At 24.6% G+C, this 24,333-nt stretch overlaps 1 protein-coding gene across 1 annotated transcript; it reads right to left on the reverse strand.

The window, feature by feature from the left end:
- Window positions 1-16,638: 16,638 nt before the first annotated feature.
- LOC145839530 (uncharacterized) lies at window positions 16,639-23,888 on the reverse strand. Its single transcript, XM_082947167.1, has 4 exons — window positions 23,784-23,888; window positions 23,332-23,528; window positions 22,806-22,967; window positions 16,639-16,768 (listed from the first exon to the last, which is right to left on the reverse strand). The coding sequence occupies exons 1-4, from the start codon at window positions 23,886-23,888 to the stop codon at window positions 16,639-16,641; spliced, it is 594 nt and encodes a 197-aa protein (XP_082803293.1).
- Window positions 23,889-24,333: the final 445 nt, after the last annotated feature.

The following is a 24,333-nucleotide window of genomic DNA, read 5'->3' on the forward strand; positions in this document are numbered from 1 at the left end:
ACCCTCAAAAGTATTATACCTTGCTCTAAACCTGTTGAATTTATAAGTTTAAAGCTCGAAAACTTCCTTCATATATCTAATACTACAATAAAATGTCTAGAATGATTTATCTTTGAATTTTTTCATTTATTTATATATAAAAAATTTGATGATGTGTCGTCTGTCTTGTGGAGTTTAATTAGTTTTAACACTGTTTATTGTTAACCATTTGAAAATTAATGGCTAGCTAATAAAAATTTTTGTGAAAACAAATTAAGTAATTAAGCAATTAAGTAATTTGTTTTAAGTCAAACTAGTGTTTATATGATAATATTACAGTAAACAAATCACTTGTTTTAGATTGTTCGTTCACTGTAAATAAATCTTTTAATCATATAAACTTTAATTGTTTTTAATCTCAACAATGTATTAAAAAAGTATTAGTTTCTGTTTTGACTTCTTAAATTAACAAAAAGATTACTGAAAGTGGATGCTTAGTTAAAAACAGTTAACTAGCAATTTGGTTGTGTTTGTATGTAAAGGCGTCTGAAAACAACTTATGAAAACTAAAACTAAAGAAAACTAATTTTATGTTTGTTTTTAACTTTGAAAATTTGAAAAAACAATTTTAAATAAAACTTTAGACAATAAAAAACTGGAATAAATTATATTAGATGTTTTTATGGGAAAAATACAAAACTTTTCATATTAAAAGCAACAATATAAAGACGATTTTTGGCTATTGTAAAATCACTGTATATTTAACCTTAGCTTCCAAAAGTTATGGTTTAAACGATGTTACATACTATAAAATTAAGGTTGTAGAAATTAAACATGATTTGATTTTTTGAGCTAAAACTTTTTAAATTTTGCTGCTCGCTATTTAGAATTCGACAAAAATTAAATAATTTAAGTTTTTTGATAAACAAACTTTTCACTAACTATTTTTTTACCAGTATTATACTACACAATCACTTAAATTTACAACTGTACATACAATATAACTTCTTTATGAACACAAGTAACAAAACATTAAACCCAAAACAAAACTATTAATACATGAAACTAAGTACTAGAAAACTCATAATATTGAAATCACATTGAATCAGATGAAATCAAAAATTATACACTAAATAATGAAATAAAGCGTTTATGTAAAATAAATTACAGGTATAATTTTTTAACTAGTAATAATTTTTTAGAAGACTGGCCCAGTGCCAGAGGAATGATAAATATTTAAATTAATTTTGACTTTCATTAGTTTTATTCTAGTACTTTCTGTTAGAATTTTTTTGGAACTTCTTGTGTTGTTAGAATAAATAAACTAAACAAGCATAAACTTACAATTAAATCAACTCCATACAAAGAACTTTGCATCAACTTATTAAATTTTAACTTAAGTCACAACAAGCATTTTCAAATAATTAAATAAAAAATGATTCTGGTGTATAAATTTCTAAACAAACTGATTTTATAAAAAAATTACTCATAGTTTGATGACCTTTTGTTTTACAAGTTTTGAAGTTTAAATAGAAATCAAATTGGAACATGGAAAAACTTTTGTACATAAACTTGAAAGTTTTAACAGAAAAAGACTTACAATAAAAGTTTTTTCAACTCTATCAAAAGTAAATAATAAGTAAGAGTTGAAAACACTTTAGCCTTTTTTAATAAGTAATTCGATCGAGCGGAAAGTTATTTCTGCTTGATAGATTTTTGTATATGAAACGTTTATAAATAAAAAAGATATTCTTTCTAAATGATACGTATGCTTATATTATAATTTGATTTGTGGTATCAATTTAATTTATAAATATTTGAAAGAATCTTTCTTGTACTCAAACCTCAAAACATTGGCTAACTATTGCTTTAAATTTAACACAGAAGGAGTTTAAATTTTATTATGCAACCTTCAACCACTCAACCAAAAAAAAGTTTTTAAAAATTAAGAACATAATGACCAGTAATACAAAAATAAATTAGTTAATAAATAATACCCAAGAATAAACCGAAATGTTAAAAACAGTTTAGTCTTATGGATATTATTATTTGATATACTTAGCTAATCAAAATAAAAAAACTGATTAAATTATTGATACCAGAATTATAGAATGCAGACTAATTAACAATTACATATATTTTGGTAGTAGTTTAAAAACTATTTCAAATTTGTCTTTAAACGACTCCTGAAATAATATTTATATTATTTCTTCAAAACCTGTACTTAGTTTATTCTATTCAAATATTTTTTCGAACATAAACTTCGTTATTCATAACATATTGATATAAATTTACAACAAATTTATAACATAACTTGTCATTATAACATAACTTATAAAACAAATTTTTTATAACATAACTCACCTTATTTTTGTCCACAGCTATGTCAGGTCTGGTTTGTAGCTAAAACTTCCAATATTTATATTGAGAAGTCAAGTGGTCTCATGGGAACCAGCTAAATTTGTTAGTTTATTATACTTATTAACTTATTGAAACTTAAGTGGTTTTGTTGTTATGTTAATTTTTAATCAACATTGTGTAATTGCTTTAAAAGAGGTTTTATGTTTCTTTATTAACATTAAATCTTATAAACACTGCTTTAAGATGTTTGAACACTTGAAAAATAATGGTTAAATAAAATTAAGTTTTAAGTATATAATCATTTACTGAAATTTAATCTCTAAAACAGTTTTAAAGGTTTTAAGCAATTAAAATGTTAAAAAAGATTATAAAAAGTGGTTACTTAATTTTAAACCATGGTTAATTTTTAATTTGTATTAAAAAAGGTTTTGAAAAAGTTAAAGGTTAAAATTAAACATGTATAAATTGAAAAAAAAATAATTAATAAACGTTTGCTTTAAAAACAAAAACTTCTAAAAAAGTTAAGTATAAGATACTTATTACAATAAATACAACTAAACATAAACCTAAAATTAGCATTTAAAATAAAATAACAATAAAATAACGTAACAAAACATTTAATTTTTTCAATTTATGACGAAATGTTTACAACAACTAAAACTTTGATATAAAGTTTTTTTTTTTTTAAGTTGGAAATAAACCAATTTTCATTACTTTATAATGAATTTTTCAACATCTCAATTTTCAACTATTTTTTAAAACTATTAATTATATAAAAGTTTATTAAACACAATAAAAATCTACTCTGAAATGTTTTTATTAAAGGACAATACGGTCATCAAGTTAGTTATCTTATTTGTTATGTGTTACAAAATAATCAAAAAATATTATTCAGCATTTTAAATTTGCAATTTAACAAAAATAAACTTATATTAAGAAGAAGAACACACACTTTGATATCTTATAACTATTATTATTAACTAACATAAAAACTTTAGCATGGTGGTTCACTTTTGCACCACGCCATTTTAGTACAGTGCGTCACGGGTCCGATTGTACTGTGGAGGTGTTTCCCCTAGTATTTGTGGGTCAGCAAAATCTTTAAAAGCTTTGATTAATATTTTTTTATATTATACCTTTATCCCTAACCCACCTTACCTTAATTAAAAAAAAAAAAATAATTTTTTATTTATTTTGCGAACTATGCAAACATTTAGGGAAACACCTTTTAAACAAGACCTGGTGTCACTTTTTCACTGCGTCAATTCAGCGAACCACTACTGATATTATTGTTCGAATCTTGCTCGTGCTACCAAACCAGAAATGGAATGGAGCATCCTCTACCACGCCAACAATAACATCAGTAACGCGAGAAAGATCTGCCAAATATGCAACCTTGAACGAATGGCAGTTTTAGCAGAAGATAGTAAACAATTACTAAATAAAAGACGTGATATTTCAAACAACTGTGTATACAACCGACGGTTCTTCTTCAAATAAAACCTTGGCGCTTTCTCACCTTCCATGTTTTTCATTCACCTTTCACATAAACACACACACTCACTTAATATATACTAACACAATTATATATCCTAAGTGAAATATAGTTTTATTTAATTATTATTTATATATTTAATTTACACATGACACTTTCTATTCTCCGACATTTCGTATGTTCACTTTACCCTCCTATTATAATTCTTCACATCTTTATGTGTTAATTTCCAAGTTTAATTGAAAGCCTGTATTCAAATCACAGAAAACTTTGCTTTTTTACCTACTACTCCTAACAGAGCTAGAGGATGTTTTTACTACAGGTTCATACTTAGCATATGACCACCTTGTTGTTTTATGTTTTATATTTTAATTTTATATACAACACAGTTAATTATTAAATACTTAAAATATCTGTATGGGATCTTTAATTTAAACACCCGACTGCTACTTTATAAAACAACAATCAATTATTTTAATAACTATTCTATACAATATATATGTTTTTTAAGTCATTGTGATTTTATGTATGTCGCTGTAACTTAATTATCGGTCAGTGCTTTGTAAGCTTAATAACAAGTTTTTTTTGTGCTTTATTTTCTTAAATTTTAAATTTTTACATTTTAAATTTTTACATTTAAACTAAACCTGCTTCCTAATTGTATCAAACTTTGGTTTTGCTATAATTTTAGATTTAATCATTACAAACATTTAATATATAAAACACACGTCATATCAAGTTCCTGTCACTTTTATTGTCTATACCGTTGTTAAATTTTATTGATTCACTAATTAATGGTTGTTGTTCCATTTTTATTCAAAATAGATTACATACTACTTTTCATATTAAAGAGCTTAACTGCTTTCCCAAACATAAAGACTAAATTAACTAACTTTACAATACAAATTAAATAGTTGTGTTAATATTTATACATATTGTGACGTGGTTATTAGATGTATTTTGTTTAATCATTGGCAATGGTAATATAATTTTGAATTAGTTATTCTTTCCATTATAGTATGTTATTTTTTTATATTATGATTTGTTGTTTTGTTGTGTATTTTAGTTTACTTTACTTAACTTAGGCTTAGTAATTACAAATATTATTTAGTTTTATAACAGTCGGATTTAACATTAAGTATTTTACCTATCATTAACAATTAACCTGTAGAAATCTGTAGAAATTATTTTATTCTAACTTAACTGAAAACATGTATACACCTACTTTTTTCTATGCTTCTATTCTTTCATTATAGTAATTATTTTTTTACTTAACCCAGTTGAAGTGTGTTGGTTCGTTGACACACAGAAACATATGCTGGTACAATAAAGGAAGATTACTGTATAATTTGTTGGAAAATGATATAAATATAAACTGAAAAAATATATATCAAATGTAAATAAACAATTTATTGTCTTTCTTAATATTCATATGTATTTACTTCTTATCTATGTTATATAATTGAATTTACATAGCAATTAGTCCTAAATATTTCTCATCAACCAAAACTTTGATCTATTTATACTAATAACAAAACATTTATTCTACAAACTAAGAACGTGGCTAAAAATGGTGTTAAATTTTAAAAGTACAACACTCTTTAAAGTTTAAACTACAAAAACCATCAATTTATTTTTGCATTTATTCTTAAAAATAACAGAAAAGGAACAACAGGCAATACAAAAATTTTTTGATAAGCAGCAAATACATATTTTTGTAATAAAAAAAAAAAAAAGGTATTATATGTTTTTTTTTTGTTAAATGTTGCATTCTAAGTACTATAGTTTTTAAAACCTGTATCGCATTGACTGTGTCTACACTTGATAAATTAGGAATGGGTTGGGTAACGTACGGCCCGAGGATTGGAAATAACTGTCAAAGAATTTAAGTGGATCCTGGATGGTGTAAGGTAAAACTGCGATCCTTGATCATGTAAACTAAATCAAATTATAAAACTTATACTAAATGTTATTGAATTTATAATCAATAGCAAATAAATAAGTCCTAGATGCAACCGAGATATTTCAAATTACAAATAATGGAACAAAGATCTAATAGAACTAATATATTGTCTAAATGGATTGATTTTTGTATTAATTTTAGTGAATCAGTAAAGTTTATTGCTCTGGCCAGTCATAGACTAAATTGTTCCGTATGCCAATGAAAAGCGTTGTCCATCTCTAAACTAAAGACACAAAAAAGAATTTTAACTACAGCTAGACTTAATAAAGCTTCATTTTTAACGGCCTTTCTTTGAAAAAAGTTAGTAAACTTCATAACAATGTTTTTTTTACATTTTGATTTGGAAATGCAACAATAATTGCTTTGACTCAATAGTTTAATAAAAACCAAAACTTTATAATCTTGAAAAATTTAGTTAAATTTTTAATTTTACGATTACTGTCAATTTATTTAAGCTAAAAATGTTGCAAAACGTAATAAAAGAGCAAAAGTACAAGTAGTAAACAATAATCATCAATTTAATTATGTATTCTTTTTTGTTTGTAAAGTACTTTACAAATAACGGTCGCTTAAGTGCTTTCGTACGTTAGTCCTTTTGGTAAGATCACAACAGCGGTTTCTTGCGACTATTTCTGCCTGATGAGTTCTTATAAAGATGAAACCGTTCGTAGGTTGTTTCGGATGCTGTTGTTGTTGGTGGTGTGGTGAAGTCAATTATTTATTAAAAATAGAAAAAAACGCTTCAAGACTAGATATGATGTCCAACTTTTGAAAGTGCAAAACAAATACTGCAAAAAAGTGCAATATTTCAAATGTTGCTAAAGTTAAAAGGTATCCGTGGCGTGCGAATCTGAAGTTACTCATTCAATCGAATTCAAATTTTGCATACGTAATATGTATGACGTAGGAATTCAGGAATTCTATTAAATTTAAAACAAATAAAAATATTCATTTATAAAGTCACAAAAAAGTTTTTTGTTTTTTCCGTAGCAAATACGCCAAAGTTACTCATTCAATGAAATTCAATTCTTGTATACGTAATAAGTATGACGCAAGAATTCTAGTAAAATTTAAATGAAAAAAAAAGGGTCGGTCTTTTTATGGGTATCTTTTTATGGGTATCATAGTTGCAGCAAAAGTATACCCATAAAAATTGTACAATTTTATGTCGACATGACGTATTTTTTCAGTTTTTTGGACAATTTATTTTTTAAAGTCATATTACGTGTATTTTTTAAACTTTTTTGTACAATTTTATTTCTAAATCTTTTTACGTATCTTTTTTCATAAAATTGATTAATTTCTTAAAACTTAAATTTTATTTTTATACCTTAAAAATCTTATTTAAATTGTTTTAATGATTAAATTTAAAAGGATACCCATAAAAAAACTAAACACTGCTTTGAAACTTTTTATGGGCATCCTTTGGAGTTTGTTCAAAATATCTTGTTTTAAACTTAAACTTTACTTTTATATCTCAAAAATCTTATTTAAACTGTTTTACTGTTGAAATTCAAAAGGATACCCATAAAAAGACTAAACACTGCTTTAAAACTTTATATGGGTATCCTTTTGAGTTTGTTCAAAATATCTTGTTTTAAACTTAAATTTTACTTTTATAACTTAAAAATCTTATTTAAACTGTTTGAATAATGAAATTTGAAAGGATACTCATAAAAAGACTAAACACTACTTTAAAACTTTATATGGGTATCCTTCCTGTTTTATCTAAATATTTTGTTTTTAAGTTATAATTAACTAAATTTTTTTTATTAACTTAATGCTACTTCATTAAAAAACGTACTTTAAAAAAAAAAACTATTACTAAAACTACAATATATAATTCAAATATGTCTTTAAAAACGGAATTGGAAAGAAATATGACTTTTTTTACTTTACAAGTACAACTTTTGCTGATTAAACTAGGTTGTCCAAAACTAATGAAAAACGTATAAACTTATATAAATTGAAAATGTTATAAATGTAGTGTAAGTAAGGACACCCATAAAAAGTTTTAAAACAGTGTTTAGTGATTTAATCGGTATCCTTTTGAATTTCATGATTAAAACAGTTTAAATAAGATTTTTAAGTTACAAAAGTAAAAATTAAGTTTTAAAAATTAAAAAAACTATGAAAAAATATACTTAAAAGTTTTAGAAATAAACATGTACAAAAAAGTTTAAAAAAATACGTAATATGACTTTAAAAAATTAGTTGTTCAAAAAAGTTGAAAAAATACGTCAGGTCGACATAAATTTGCACAATTTTTCAAAAGGATACCCATAAAAAGACCGACCGGGGATATTGATGACGTCATTAAAATATGCAAACTGAATAATTTTGCAAAATTTTTCAAAATAAACTGCTGCAACTAGGACACCCATAAAAAGACCTACTGATTCGATTAAATGAGTAACTTTGACGTAATCGCTACGGAAAGAACAAGTATTTATTTTGTGATGTCATAAATGAATATTTTTTATTTGTTTTAACTTTATTAGAATGCTTTTGTCATATTTTTTACGAATACAAAATTTGAATTTGACCAAATGAGTAACTTTGATGTAATCGCTACGGAAAGAACAAACATTTATTTTGTGATGTCAGTAATGAATATTTTTTATATTTTTTAAATTTATTAGAATGCTTTCGTCATACTTATTACGTATACAAAATTTGAATTCGATTAAATGAGTAACTTTGACGTAATCGCTACGGAAAGAACAGACATTTATTTTGTGATGTCATAAATAAATATTTTTTATTTGTTTTAAATTTATTAAAATGCTTTTGTCATACTTATTACGTATACAAAATGTGAATTTGATTAAATGAGTAACTTTGACGTAATTGCTATGGAAAGAAAAAACATTTATTTTGTGATGTCATAAATGAATATTTTTTATTTGTTTTAAATTTATTAGAATGCTTTTGTCATATTTATTATGTAAAAAAAATTTGAATTCGATTAAATGAGTAACTTTGACGCAATCGTTACGGAAAGAACAAACATTTATTTTATAATGTCATAAATGAATATATTTTATTTGTTTTAAACTTATTAGAATGCTTTCGTCATACTTATTACGTATACAATATTTTAATGTGATCGAATGATGGGTCGGTATTCTTATCTGTACTATTTTATGATTAGAATTGCTACAATCAATTTTTTGGTTTATTTGTACATTTATTTAAATTATAATTTGTGAGCTAACAAAAGTAGTGGCTAGACTTATTAAAAGATTAAGGATAATTTATTTGTTTAAGATCTAATAGGAAAAACAGATAAAAACTTGTTTACACTTAAACCAATTGTTTTATTTATAAGTTTTTTTTAAATTTACATTTAGTAAACTTATAGAAGTAGTGGCTTAGCCTTATGTGTACTATTTTATTTGTAGAATTGCTTTAATCAATTCTGCCCATAATTTGATGTGATTTCATTTAAATCATGGGTAGTATTGAGAGATGTTGCTGTAATTAAATGAAAAATAAAATAGTGTCTAGGCCTTATCTAAATATTAAAAATAGATTTGTAGTTAAGATTTTATAAACAAAAAAAAAAAAACTTAAATACAAATGAACTTATTGTTTGATTTATATGTACATTAATTTAAACTATATTTTGTTAAAATTTAATAATTAAAGTTTTGATAAATTTATAAATAGTGTCCATAAAATAGTACACATAAGGCCAAACCACTACTTCTAAAAGTTTACTGAATATAAATTACATATATACAATTTTAGATCAAACAATTGGTTTATGTTTAACAAGTTAAACTTTTTTACTTTATTTATAAAATCTTAAATACAAAAACTATCAAACATATTTTTAATATGCCAAACCATTATTTTTTTTTAGTTTACAAAATATAAATAACAAAAAAAAAACTTGTAAATCAAACAATTGTTTCAAGTGTATACAATTTTTATGATATTTATTTTATTTAATCTTAACTAAAAATTATCCTTAATCTTTCAAAACGCCTAGCCACTACTTTTGTTTGTTTACAAAATATAAATTAAATAAATGTACATATAAATCAAACAATTTGATTATTTGTATTTAAGTTTTTTTTAATTTTTTGTTTATACAATTTTTCACTACAAAAACTATTTATAATATTTATATAAGACCTAGACATGTTTTGTTTTTTATTTAATTGCAGCAACATCTCAATACTACCCATAATTTTAATGACATCACATTAAATTATGGGCAGATTTCATTTCAACAATTCTACCCATGAAATAGTACCCATAAAAAGTCCTACCGGTTTAAATTTACTAGAATCATTACGTTATACTTATTCCATATACAAAATTTGAATTCGATTGAATGAGTAATTTTGAAGTGATTGCTAAGGAAATAAAATTTTGCACTTTTTTGTTATGCACTGCGAGAAGTTTAACATACTAGATACGACAACTTTTCAGCAAAATCTTGATGTAAGGTTTGTGTATCTGGTAGATAAAGTTAGATCGCTAGGTAAAATATAGTATTAAAAGCACCAACTTGGTAACTACTCAAAATACTTTTAGTATTTGAAAATAACTTCTTGTGTTTTACTTTTACGGTTGGTAATATTTAAAAGCTTGTAAATACCCAATTAAAAGTTTTACACTTTACAAATGAAAAAATTTGTATATTTGCACTATGTTGTACAAGTTTATTGCCAGAATTCATAAATTACTATGTTGTAATCTCTTAAAATTTTTTCAATTTGCTGAGTTTCTTTAATAACCACAAAAACAACTTAGCAAAAATTATATTATAAGGTTTTAAATGTAAAGTTTTCTTTTTTTTTTCAAACTATTTGCTTTGGCTTAGTTTGCTTTGGTTAAACCGCTATTACCCGCTATTTAGGCATACATGCGTAATTATTTTTATAGTTTATTTTATAAAGGTTTTTTATAAAGAGACCAGTTTTATCGAAAATTTATCAAATTTTAAATATTTTTTTTGTATTTAGTTTTACCCGGAAAAATTTACTTTAAATAATCTTACACAATTAAATTTTGCATTTGTTCACATTAAAAATTTACTTTATTTCAGATAGGAACTGGTCGAAAACATTAAACGGTTAGTCAAACGTTTTAATAATTCATTACAACCTTAAGTCTTATTCATAAATTTCAACTATTTTTGTATTTCTGTTTTATTTAAATCTCAGTTCTATTTCCTATATAGTTCATATATACCTATAATTTTCATTTTGTGTTTATTAATTAAGTTCTCTTTTAATAAATTTTAGTTTAACTTAAATAATGTACTCTAACATAAGTAAAAATAATAAAAAAGTATAAACATGATTAATTTATACCTTTGTACTAATCATAATAAAATCAAATTGTGCAGTACTTAATTTATTGAACTAACATATGTTTCTGTGTTTTATAAGAATTAACACACATCAACAAAGTTCTGACAAAAATAAATACTATAAGAAAAGAATAGAAGCTTAAGTAGGTGAGAATGTGTGCTTACTAAAGGTAAACATAAATACTACTATTCTTTTCTAACATCATTTGTTTTTCTTGTAATCTCCTTTAAACTCTAATTATAGAAAGATATGTAAGTTTAATAAAAGAAGTGTTGCTATAATTATTTTTATTGTATATTTAAGTGAACTTGTTTCGCTAGGACCTTAATTAACAAATGGTTAGCTTTGAATTTTTAAATTTTGTACTATTCATAGCAATTTTTGTTTTACTTTAAACTTTTTAGTAGATATAGTTCTGTTAATCGTTAATTGCTGATTTTTAATTGCTGACAACATTGCAAAATTTTAATTGTGTGTTTTTAATTATCTGTTAAAGTTTACAATGTTATTTAAAAAAACTATATCATAACAAATTTTTTAGTTTATCTTGCACCAAATTATAAAAATAAAATTTCTACCATATATTATTCTAAATATAATTTGTGAAATACTGTTAAGTTTTACTAATTTTTTTTTTCATATTTATGTTTATCACATGTTGTTTAAATAATGTTCGAAAGCCGGAGTTAAGAACATATGTTGTCCACCCTAACTCTTCAACAAATTTGATTGAACTGAAAACAGTTATCCAGAAAGTGCTTATCTGTCTTCTCTAAATTTTTAACTACAACATTTTCGTAAGTACAGATTGTAGGTTCCATTGGCTGGACCAAACCGGCCAAGCAAAAATCTGGCTTTAGAAGTAATTTTCATCTTGAAATAGATTTGGGTACAACAACTAATATTGGGTTTTTTATAACAAATGTGCTCTTCAAATGTGCTATTAATATAACTTTTTGTACGTGTGACATAGCTTAAAACATAATATTTAAACACAGTTTTGCGTTAAGAAATTAAAAAAAGTTAAGATTTTCAAAATTTTGTAGCCCGACAGGATTTATCAAGACTGTTATCCTTATAAGTCTGGTCCGCAAAAGCCGTTTCTAGTAAATAAGTCCTGTCGACTAAAATTTTTGCTAGACTATTTTTGTTTGTTTTAAAGATGCTAAGAATCTAAGAAGTCTAGTTTAACAATTAAAGCATTAAATTTTTTAAAATAAACTCGATTTTGATCTTGCCAGATATCGGTTCTAAAAACAATACGGTCTCAAATCCGGCTGGAACTCATCTTAAGAAATATGTTCGAATCCGTGTAATAAATTTTTTTAAATAACTCGTTTTTACAATAAATTTTGATGAACTTTTTTATTTTAAACTTGTAAAACTTTTGTATTTGTGATTTCAATGTGCATCAAGTACTATTAATTCAAAACTTAGTTAAGCGAAAAAAATTTAGAGGTTTTAATCATAATAATGATAAGAATGTAATAATTTACTGTAGAAATATATATTACATATTTTGAAAAGTCAGAAGTTTTAAAGTACTTCTAGTTCAAAATTTGTAATATATAACTTTTAGTTTAACAAAAATTTATTACTTACTATTAATTACTTAACTTTATTAGTTTTATAAGCTATATCTGTAAATTTTATTTGAATAATTTTAAAATAAAAATAGACGCATAGGACTTATTAATAAGTTTTGTAAAGGTCAACATTAAACTTTTAAATTTTTTTTTAAGATATGTACAGTAACACTGAATTACTCAAATTTGAATTGTGGTGTTACCTTTATAAAATATGTAAGCGTTTAAAATTGAATATAATAGTTTGATTGCAGTCAAATCTGCTAACATTGTTTAGATGGAACTGAAATTGTGGTTCAAATCAACTGTTAACAAAAGTGCGTCGACCGGGATTCGAACCCGGAACTGATGCTTTGAAGGTGTAAGGACAGTGTCTTCTAACTTTCCTTTTCATAAAGTATAATTTAAGAGCTAAGTTTCAAAGACTTGTCATTTTCACCGCCTTTTTAAAATATATGACACATTTCAGCATTTGGAAGTTTTTTCCGATAGATACTTGATTAAATTTTAGGAAGTCTCCGTGCAAATGGAAATTTTCGCCAAAAGAGAAGCCAATTCTCTTGAAAATCATTTCTGCGTATAAGCACTAGTTTGCTTAATACAGGGGGCTTTCGTATTGTACAAGACTAAGTTATCCAATATTTCTTACAAAGTTCAACATAAACAACGTTTTTGAGTTGTTTCTTATAAAGTTACGATGTTACAAAATTTTCCAAATGTTACGTCATCTGTTACGTCATTATGGAGTTAGGACCTCAGCCAAAAAGCTCTGAAAGTTGGACAGTGAACTATTAGCCCAACAAAAGCTGTTATCCATCCTAAATCTGGAAAAAGTTGACCTAGTTTATCTTCCGATTTTCCGAGTGGTTTCATTAAGCGGGATTTCCCCGGAACATTCCGGTTCCAGTTGAAACTGATAGTATTGTTTTATAGGTTTAAAATATATACGTTTAGACTTAACTGTGACGTAAATACTTAATTTGAGCTAAAACTAGTTTCTTTTTTTAAAATCAAAATCTAACTTGGCGTTTCTAATATTAAACAAGTTATTTATTATACTTACTTTCAGAAGACTTTGGTTTCATATGCAGTCTGTTACTGAACTTATTACATTTAATTATTAATCTATAATAACTAATAAATCGAAAAAAAAAGAAAATTAATAAAACAATTAAAAATAAAGCATCCTGTGCAAAAATGTCTTCCTGAAAAATTATCTGCTAGTGCATAAGTATCTTCGTGCAAAACTATCTACGTACAATTTATCTTCGTGCAATTTTATCTCCTCGTGCAAAAATGTTTACGTGCAATTTTGTACGGTTGTGCAAATTTGATAGCTACCCATATAAACCAGCTACAGAGAGTGGTGGGGTTATTCTAGCCACAGCCTGCTGCAGTAAACATAATATTCATGTTGATTAGACATTTATATTGTTTTATTGTGTTATCTTAGGTATTTTTTCAACAATGTTACTTTTTATATTGATTTCTATTTAAATCCTAAGTAGTTGAATCTTATTTTGTTTTATCTCTCTAAAAGTATATTCCTGTTGGATTGATTCTTGTGTAAAGTTGTGACTAAATTTTTGTAGTTTCTAACTTATGAAGCTCCTTATACATTTGTAGTGTTTGCAATTGTTCTTAAATACAACATGTTCATTATGTTATAATACAACATGCTTAGTTTTATTTAGAGTAGCTCTAATTATTATTTAATATCAGCATTTAGTGTAAACTAAGTTTAAATTTAGTTATGGTTTTTAATGTAACTGTACATTACACTAAAACCCTACAATAAGATTTAAAACCTAATTTTTTATTTTTCAAATACAGTGTACTTTTTGAGATATGGTCTCTTAAGTATTTGTTTAACAATTTGAATTGTCATGTAACCAGCAGTAGGAAGTGAGAAATGGATTTAAATCTTTCTGCAGCCAGTGAAAGCGTCATTATGTAGTGAAGGTTGAACTTACTTGTTGTTTTCATCGTTTGTTTTTAAATTCTTTTTTAAACCATGTTTATTTATTGTAACTATTTTATGATTTAAAGTTTTATTAGTTAATATTTATTTTAGTTTAAACATTTCTTGAAGTATTTCAAGCTTTGATTCCATTTAAAGTATTTTCTAAAGCATAGAATTCTTTACATTATTGATTTTTGTGTAGTACAATAACGTTTCTACTACACAAATTAGTTTGTTATTCTTAGTTTTTATTAACTATTCTTAAATACTACTTAGTTTTATTCAGTTTTATTAATAATTTAACTTAAGTTTTAAAATTATGTTTAATATTTTGTAGATGTAAAATACACTTTCACCATATTACTTACTTAACTTAAGTAATCCAGTATCTGTAAAAAATGTTATTAAGATTATCTGGTGTAAGTTTTGAATCTCCTGTAAACTGTGCATGTAAACTTTATTTTTTGCTTTTCATTAACAATCTCATAATACAAAGTGAAAGTTTAAAAATTCAGTTATGTGGGTCAGATTCAACGCAGGCTAAAGTTTTACATACTCCTCTTAAATTTTGTAAACATTATAGTATCGGTAATTCTCACTTCGCAGGCAGTACGTTGCTCACCCTTAGATAAGAGTCAAGTTTTAAGTTTTATTTGTGATTTAGGCTAAAATTAGTTTTGGTCGATATAAGTTTTTACTGACGTTAAAACAACTGCCTATTTTAAGTTTCGTCATTCGTTTTCTTTGTTGATTAAGTCTAAATGTGGTTTCATATACCTTGGTTATATTTTGCAACAAAACTTATAAAAAACCTTTTTACTGTTTAGTTTTAAATAGTTAAATCATAAAAGAAAAACTGGTATAAACCAAAAAAAGATAATTATGATTCTGTTTGTGTTGAAAATATTTGTTTGTATCCATAAAAGAACTTTCCAGTTTCGTTTGCAAACCATAAAGCAAATTTTTATATTAACTCACAAATTTTTAAAGTATTATCTTTTGAAAATATTCTAAACGTAAAATTAAAATATAAACTAACAACTATAAACTAATTAGATAAAGTGTTTTTTACTTTAAAAAATTAAGAACTAGTGTGAAAGCTTGTTTCATAAAACTCATATGCTAAATTTGAAAATTTAGATGTATTAAAACTTAAATTAAATATTCTGACAATAAGTTTTAGATAAAGTTTTGGTTATCACTTTAAAACAAAAACAAATAAAAATTTATTAAGCAAAATATTTAAAACTTAAACATATATCTTATGTTATTCAAGTTTTATCTATATACTTTAAACATTCTACTTGATCAGTATAAATCCAAACGTGTATTCTGATTTTGTTTAAGCTACAACAAATAAACGCTTCTTTAAACTAACGATTTCCATAACAGGTGTTTCTTTATATTTGAAACTATATATTATCGATGAAATGTATTTTATTTTCATATAGCTAAAACAAATCACATGTTAAAACAGCTAGATTTAATCATGCCTACCTTTGAGGTAACTTTGTGCGATTTTTCTCTAACATTTTTCGTTTATATCATTCAATTTTAAGTAAATTAAAGCTAAAAATAAAAGTTACTATTTTTAGTGATCTTTTAAATCATTAAATATAAAGTTGTGATACACTGGATCCTCAAATTAGCATCTTGATATTTTTTTACTAACATTTCATGTCTTGCAATGTTACTAAATGGTATAACTTGATTCGTATTAATTACAAAACCTGTTGGCCCGCCGTGATTTCTTTAAACAATAATCGAAGTTAAACTTTCAAACAGTTTAATATTTGAGCATTAAAGTAGAATTCTAGTTAACTGAAAATGATTAGTATAACAAGTTTTACTTCACTTTAACTAGATTTTGTAAAAAAATAAGTAGTTATATCATAGGTGTCTCCGTTTTAATTTAATACTTTATGCTCAAGAGGTTGAGAAGTTTCTACTATTTATATTAATTAGTTTGTGACGTCACCAGACTCTACTATGCTACTCTTAGGCGTTGTCGGTGGCGCGCAACTCAGTTCTTCTGCTGCGGTAACTGACCAGCTCCCGAACGCGTGGTCATCTTGACCATTTTGTTGTAAACTTTATTGTTCATGATGGGTGTTACTTATTTATAATAGTATAAGCGAATGAATAGTCATTTTAACAATAAAAAAATTATGAAAACAGAAATGCAACGAATTATTTATTTAATAAAGTCTGAATGAATATAGAGTAAAAAAGAATGATTAAATTTTAAGTAACAAAGCACAAAACTGAATAAGAAAAAATATAAAGATAATTGCTAAACTTTAGGAATAAAGTACAAAAACTGAAAGCAACTAAAAACGACTTTAACTTTGTAAGAATAGACAATAAGCCACGTAATCGCTCATGCATAGTATATATATACATATAGTGTTTAAACAACCCTTTTTTGTCATTTCTCTCAAACCTTGTACCAGAGTAGAAGTGTTAGACAGCTACAAATTAAATTAAAAATTAAAACTATGATACTTTTTATTAAAAAGCCCTTACTCTAAAATAAAACACCCAGTAAAATTTATTTTATTTAACAAGAATAAAAATGAAAGTTGTCCACCTCTAAACTGCTGGTTTGTATTTCCCTTGTGGTTAACCCTGTTTTTGAATATTCTATTTTCCAAGATTCTCCACAGAAGTCTACAGCAGAAATCTTGTCATAATTTTGGGATTACGAGAAGAAGAACCTTTTTACTGGTTTGTTACAAATAATGGTAGTTAATTAAAAGTAAAAAAATCAGCTAGATAATTTTGAGATTTGTTATAACTGTATAGTTTATTATATAAAAATTATTTATTATATATATTATATAAAACTGTTTATTTTGAAAAAATATTGACATAATGCTAACTAGTTATTATTTTTTTTTAGGACTAGTTAAATTTTAGTAGACTTTATTTACTTTTGAAAGTATACTTTGTTATTTATACCTGATTAAGTTTTAAACTAACTTGTTAAAAATTAACTTTTTTTTTGAACATTTAGTCAAAAAATGTAACCGGAAATTTAATTGTGATTTTTGACTAACCTTACCTGCTTGGAGACCAAACCAAAATAGATTGTAATATTAAACCAAAAATAAAAAGAGCTTGCTGATCTACGCAGTAGAATTTAGTGGACAGGGTTTTATATGAAAAGCAGTGCGAAGTATAATGTTCTATATACGCAAAGTTAAAGCATAATGTTTCTCAAGTTTTGCTTAAATGATATAGTGTAACTTAGTTAACACTTTTTGTTATTTTATATACTTTATAATAATTTTTAATAAAAAAACAATTATTGATTAAGCGTAATATATTTGTAGTTAAATAAAGAAAATATGCTTTGTTACAGTTTTACACAAATTTGTTCGTTTCAATTTATGATTTAGCAATAATTTTCAATAAAATTTTAAAAAGTATTACAATTTAAATTAAGTATTTTTGCTTTTTTTTCTTTTAATTTAGTAAATTTGGTCTAAATTAATTAAACAATTAAAAATATTAAAAACTTTACAAAATGGTAGGCTATATTCTATATTTTAATAAGTTTTTATTTAACTGATGAACATTTGACTAGGTTCAAGCGAGTGAAACATTGTTTTGGTGATAAAATTAAACATTTCGAATTAAAAGCTATACAAAACATAAAATACAAGTCAAGTTGTTAAGAAACACATTTGTGTACTTTTTATTTTATAGATCACAATAAAAGTTTTAACTTGATGAGGAAAACGATCATTTCAAATTTTTAAATTTTATTAAGAAAAAATATTTCACTTGTGTGAATTTTATCAAACGAGATCTTTAAATAAATACATCTTTCTTGGTTGAGTTTATACAAATTACACAAAAACTTCTACAATCTTCAGTTGAATGAATTCTTAATCAAACGAGATCTTTAAATAAATATATCTTTCTTGGTTGAGTTTAGTCAAATTACACAAATACTTCTACAATCTTAAGTTTAGTGAATTCTTAATCAAACGAGATCTTTAAATAAATATATATTTCTTGGTTGAGTTTATTCAAATTACACAAATACTTCTACAACCTTCAGTTGAATGAATTCTTAATCAAACCAGATCTTTAAATAAATATATCTTTCTTGGTTGAGTTTAGTCAAATTACACAAATACTTCTACAATCTTAAGTTTAGTGAATTCTTAATCAAACGAGATCTTTAAATAAATATATCTTTCTTGGTTGAGTTTAGTCAAATTACACAAATACTTCTACAATCTTCAGTTGAATGAATTCTTAATCAAACGAGATCTTTAAATAAATATATCTTTCTTGGTTGAGTTTATTCAAATTACACAAATACTTCTACAATCTTAAGTTTAGTGAATTCTTAATCAAACGAGATCTTTAAATAAATATATCTTTCTTGGTTGAGTTTATTCAAATTACACAAATACTTCTACAATCTTCAGTTGAATGAATTCTTAATCAAACGAGATCTTTAAATAAATATATCTTTCTTGGTTGAGTTTAGTCAAATTACACAAATACTTCTACAATCTTCAGTTTAGTGAATTATTAATCAAACGAGATCTTTAAATAAATATATCTTTCTTGGTTGAGTTTAGTCAAATTACACAAATACTTCTACAATCTTCAGTTGAATGAATTCTTAATCAAACCAGATCTTTAAATAAATATATCTTTCTTGGTTGAGTTTAGTCAAATTACACAAATACTTCTACAATCTTAAGTTTAGTGAATTCTTAATCAAACGAGATCTTTAAATAAATATATCTTTCTTGGTTGAGTTTATTCAAATTACACAAATACTTCTACAACCTTCAGTTGAATGAATTCTTAATCAAACGAGATCTTTAAATAAATATATCTTTCTTGGTTGAGTTTAGTCAAATTACACAAATACTTCTACAATCTTCAGTTTAGTGAATTCTTAATCAAACGAGATCTTTAAATAAATATATCTTTTTTGGTTGATTTTATTCAAATAACACAAATACTTCTACAATCTTCAGTTGAATGAATTCTTAATCAAATAAAATTTTCTTTATTGTTTCTTTAGTTTTACTAATATTATGGAAAAAAAAAACAATATGTGATTTGGTTAAAAGGTTCCTAGTTTTAGATGAAGCACTTGGATTTGTAAACTTATAAAAACTACATTATAAAACACACTTGATTGGCTAATTTAGAAAAAATCTTTCCTATTTTAAATAAGCTCCGTTTGTATTTAGAAAGTCTATCTTTATTATATACATTTTTATCTATTAAATAATTAATAAAACTACGCCAATATTGACATAGCGCATTATAAAAAAGAAATTCAACTCATAAGTTTATGGTTATATCAAAACTTGATGCATTTAATCCTATAAAAGAATAATTTAACTTAATTTATTAATTTGGAAATATAAACTTCGTACTTATAATACATTTACAGGTTTATTAGCAGGGCAAAAATCAAAGAAAAGTAAAGTTTAAAAGATAATATCAAACAAGTTTTACAGGTACTTTTATTAAAATCAAAAATCAGACTAGTTAAAACAGTTCGTTACGTTACATAAAATCAGCAAAAATCAGCAATCATTCAAAAATCAGCAAAATTTTTATTTAATTAGAAATTATTGTATCTTCTTTCTATATTATATTTTTCCAGTTCCGTTAAGATATCATCTAAGCTCCACAATCGATTAGTGTATGTATTATCAATCAGTCTTTCACCCAAACAATATTTGAACAATTGCCATGTTAGATAAGCATCACTGGATGGATTCGAATGTAAATCTTCTATCTCTTCCAGATTTTTCCTTTTGCACAGTGCTTGAAGGCCTTTTTTAGGCTGGAGAAAATTTAATTTAATTTAGTAACTATTCATGTGGTTTAGGTTAAAATTAAGAATGAGCCTGAAAAGCTTTAAAAAGATACTAAAAAAAATTACTAAATTTAATTAAAAAATTGATAAACAATAAATATATTGTATTTAAAAATCTTTGAAGTTTATAAAATATTTAACATTAAAAAAATATATGTAGTTCACACTTGATAGTTAGAATTCGTAAATCTTTACTTAGTATTATGTATTTTATCTATCAAAGCTTACAGAAAAAGGTGTATTTTAATTATAATTGAAAAACGATTATGTTACTATAATTCAACTTTAATTAAACTATATAAGACAAATTCTAACTTCTTTTTTAAAATGAAAACAATTTTCGACCACGTATTTCATATCAATGGAGTTTGGAAAGTATTTTTTTAATACTTCTTTGAATTGTTGTAAGCTTTCAGGAAGTTGTGGTCTATCAACTAGCTTTATTAGATATGCAAAATCAAACAACCTGTTTTAATTTTATTAATTAGAATTAAAGCCTCTATAAGCATGTGATGTTCGAATTGATTATCAAAAGATCTTTTCGTTCACCTAGGCATTTTGTATTAAAAAATAAATATCTTTAATATTTAATTATACTTTTACTTTCTAAATAAATTTTAGTAAATTTAAAATCAAGCGCAAAGGAGTACAACAAGGTGGTGTAGTTGGTCCCCTTCTCTTTTTAATTTGTATTAATGATATTTGTTCAAACATTGATATTAAAAGTGAGTTAAGCTTATTTGCAGATGATGCCAAAATTTTCAGTCAGTCAAATACTTCATTACAACTATCTAAAGATAATATTTACATATGGTTAAAAACAAGAAAGCTAAACTTAAATCCTAGCAAATGTAAAATTTTAACCATTAACAAAAAAATCTTCTCTAACTGACCTCTGATCAAAAACATCAAGTTACCAGAAGTTAAAGTTTTTAAAGATTTGGGAATTTATACTTCCAAAGATTTAAAATGGAATATACATATCAACTATCTATATAAGGTTGCACAAACTACATGTTAACAAATATTAAAAAGTTTTAAGAATAATTCTGCTTAAATTCTGACAAAACTATTTAAAACATACGTTAGCCCTAAACTTGAGTATAGTACCCAAATTTGGTTCCCCCATTTAAAAAAGGATATTAGTAAAAATGAATCTGTGCAAAGGGGTTTTACCCGTCATATTAGTAGTCGTTGCAACATATCTTACACATCATATAATGATAGAATAATTAAATTTGGTTTGGAATCACTGGAATATAGAAGATGGGAATTTGATCTATTAACTCTTTAGAAAATTATCAATATAAAAATATAAAAGTTTTTTTAACCAGTTTTTTAGTCTTCCCCAAAATAAATATCAACTAAGAGGAAATAATTTGAAAATAAAAGTAAACATGATTTTCAAAACAGTCAGTGGCAAGGCGCATTTTTTCACAGAGCAAAAGCTATGTGGAACAGACTACCTCAGGATATAGTATCTTGTGAGGGGGTTGAAAAATTTCGTTTTTAGCTAAAAAGATTTGATTTAAATAAAATGAATACCAGTAAAATTCACCAATTTTCCACTATAAACAAAAGAAAAAATATTCTTTTCCCTACGCCTCCCTCCTACAAACTATTGGTTTACTTATTTATTTTGTAATTTAGAGTTTTGTTTTATAAGCGATGAATTTAGACAAACAACTTATTGTGTGTACTAAGTTATATATAAGTTTGAAATTTTTTAAGTTGAATTTTGTTTAATTTAGTTCGTTTGTATATCATATTGTGTTTAACTTTGTGTTTTCATTCAAATTATGTTTTTATATATATATAATTTATCTTAAAGTGTTGAATATAAGTTTATTTTCTTATTCTATTTTTGTGTGTCCTGTTTAAGAGTCTCAGGTTTTGATGCCTGAGTCCAACATTGCAAAATAAACGATATAATAATGAAAAAAACAATAGTTGCTAAATAGTTTGAATCAATCAAAAAATTAAAATTGTTTTGTTGTGTTTTAAATCGGAATTTCATACTTAAGAAATTGGAATATCATATATCATTTATCAGTTAAATTTACACAGTAAAAGTAAATCAAGTAAGTAGTTAGTTACATTTTGAATATACCTCATAATGTATGTTTAATCACATTATGTTGTAAATTCAGTTTATCATCAAAATAATATATTCTACATAGTTAAATACTTTTTTTTCTATTTTGGTTGTACACAAATTACTATTAATTCATTTTAGCTTAGTTTAATAAACCTCAAACGAACCCTTGAAATGTTATCCAGTTGAAATTTGGGTTCCCCATTAAACCAAGTTGCAAAAATTTTAAACGGAAGTTATCTCTAGGGATTCCATTTTGCTGGTACAATGATAAATTAACTCCGCTTTCTTCAAGGAATTTAATTGAATCAGGATTTTTTTCTTCACTACTGCAAAGTTAAGCTGGTTTAGTAGTTTTAATACTTATGAATTATTATTTTTAGTAACATTTCGATTAATTAGTTTTTGTTAAACATTATTTATAGAATAATATGACTGTTCAGATATTTTAATCAGTAAGTTTGTAACTTATTAGTCAACATAAAACAAGTGCATTCTAACAGTTGAAAATATACTTAAAAAAATTAAAATAGTACAAGTAGTTTAACTAAATAACATTCAAATACATCGCATCAAAAGGTTTTTCGAAAACTGTATTTTTTAAGTTTAATATACATTTTTGACACGATAAACTATACACTTTTATTAAAACTAATTTGTTAGTAAATACAGCGTATAAAATAAAATCTTAACCTTTTATCCCACTGAATGTTGAATCTTATATTAAGAGGTGGAAAATATCCATTAGGATCAATTATTGAAAGTCCAACGCTTATTACATTTGAGATATCCACATTTGGTTTCAAGTGACCTTCGTACACTTGAGTACCTCTGTTACTCGTTTTATATTGTTTATCATCACCTAGCGGGCATCCGGGAAATTCGGTATCCTTAGAGAAATAAATTAAGTCTATTAATGAAAGTTCTACATTTTTTATTTTTGTTATATTTCACACATTAATTAAGATTATTATTTATCTATCAGATAGTTTATCTGAAAATAAATACAAATATCTAAAAATTTTTAAATAACTAGTTTGTATAAAAATTATTACGCTAAGTTTATATTTTAGTATATAATTAATTAGTTTACTAAAATAGGTTTACCAAGCATTAAAATAGAAGAAATTTAAGTTATAACATACCATTGCAATATACAAACTGTGTACATTTTTTATGTGGTTACTTATATATTCCATATTTGCATCGAAGTTGTAATTCCAAATGTCTAAAGATATGTATTCACTCATTGTGTTTTCTTTTTTATATAAATCTAAAAAAAAAAGAATTGAATAACAAGTACATAGGTTATGCAAGTACATTGCTTAAACTAAGGCATTGACCATACAGCTATTAAAATAGTTCTATCTAACAAAGCTAAAAAGCTGTATCAAGCTATACAAATTTCAACTTAATCAGATTTTCTTTCTTATTAAAATATATTATTTAATTTAAACGAATTACATAGAATTTTTTTTTAATGAATTAAATATTTTTATAAGTATAATACTTACTGTATTTGTATTGTTGTATGTTAAATAAGAATTTTAATTAAAAACAATACAATTTTTTGTCATATTAGACTAATATTTTTCTTAAATATACTAGTAACCTCAAAAACATAAAAGTTTTTCTAACAAACTTGCATTTATACTAGTCAAATAATCAACTTAAAAAAATTTAATTATTAGGCTA

This window comes from Thalia democratica, chromosome 1 (genome assembly GCF_965202585.1).
Source record: "Thalia democratica chromosome 1, ktThaDemo2.hap1.1, whole genome shotgun sequence".
In the NCBI taxonomy this organism is placed as follows: domain Eukaryota; kingdom Metazoa; phylum Chordata; class Thaliacea; order Salpida; family Salpidae; genus Thalia; species Thalia democratica.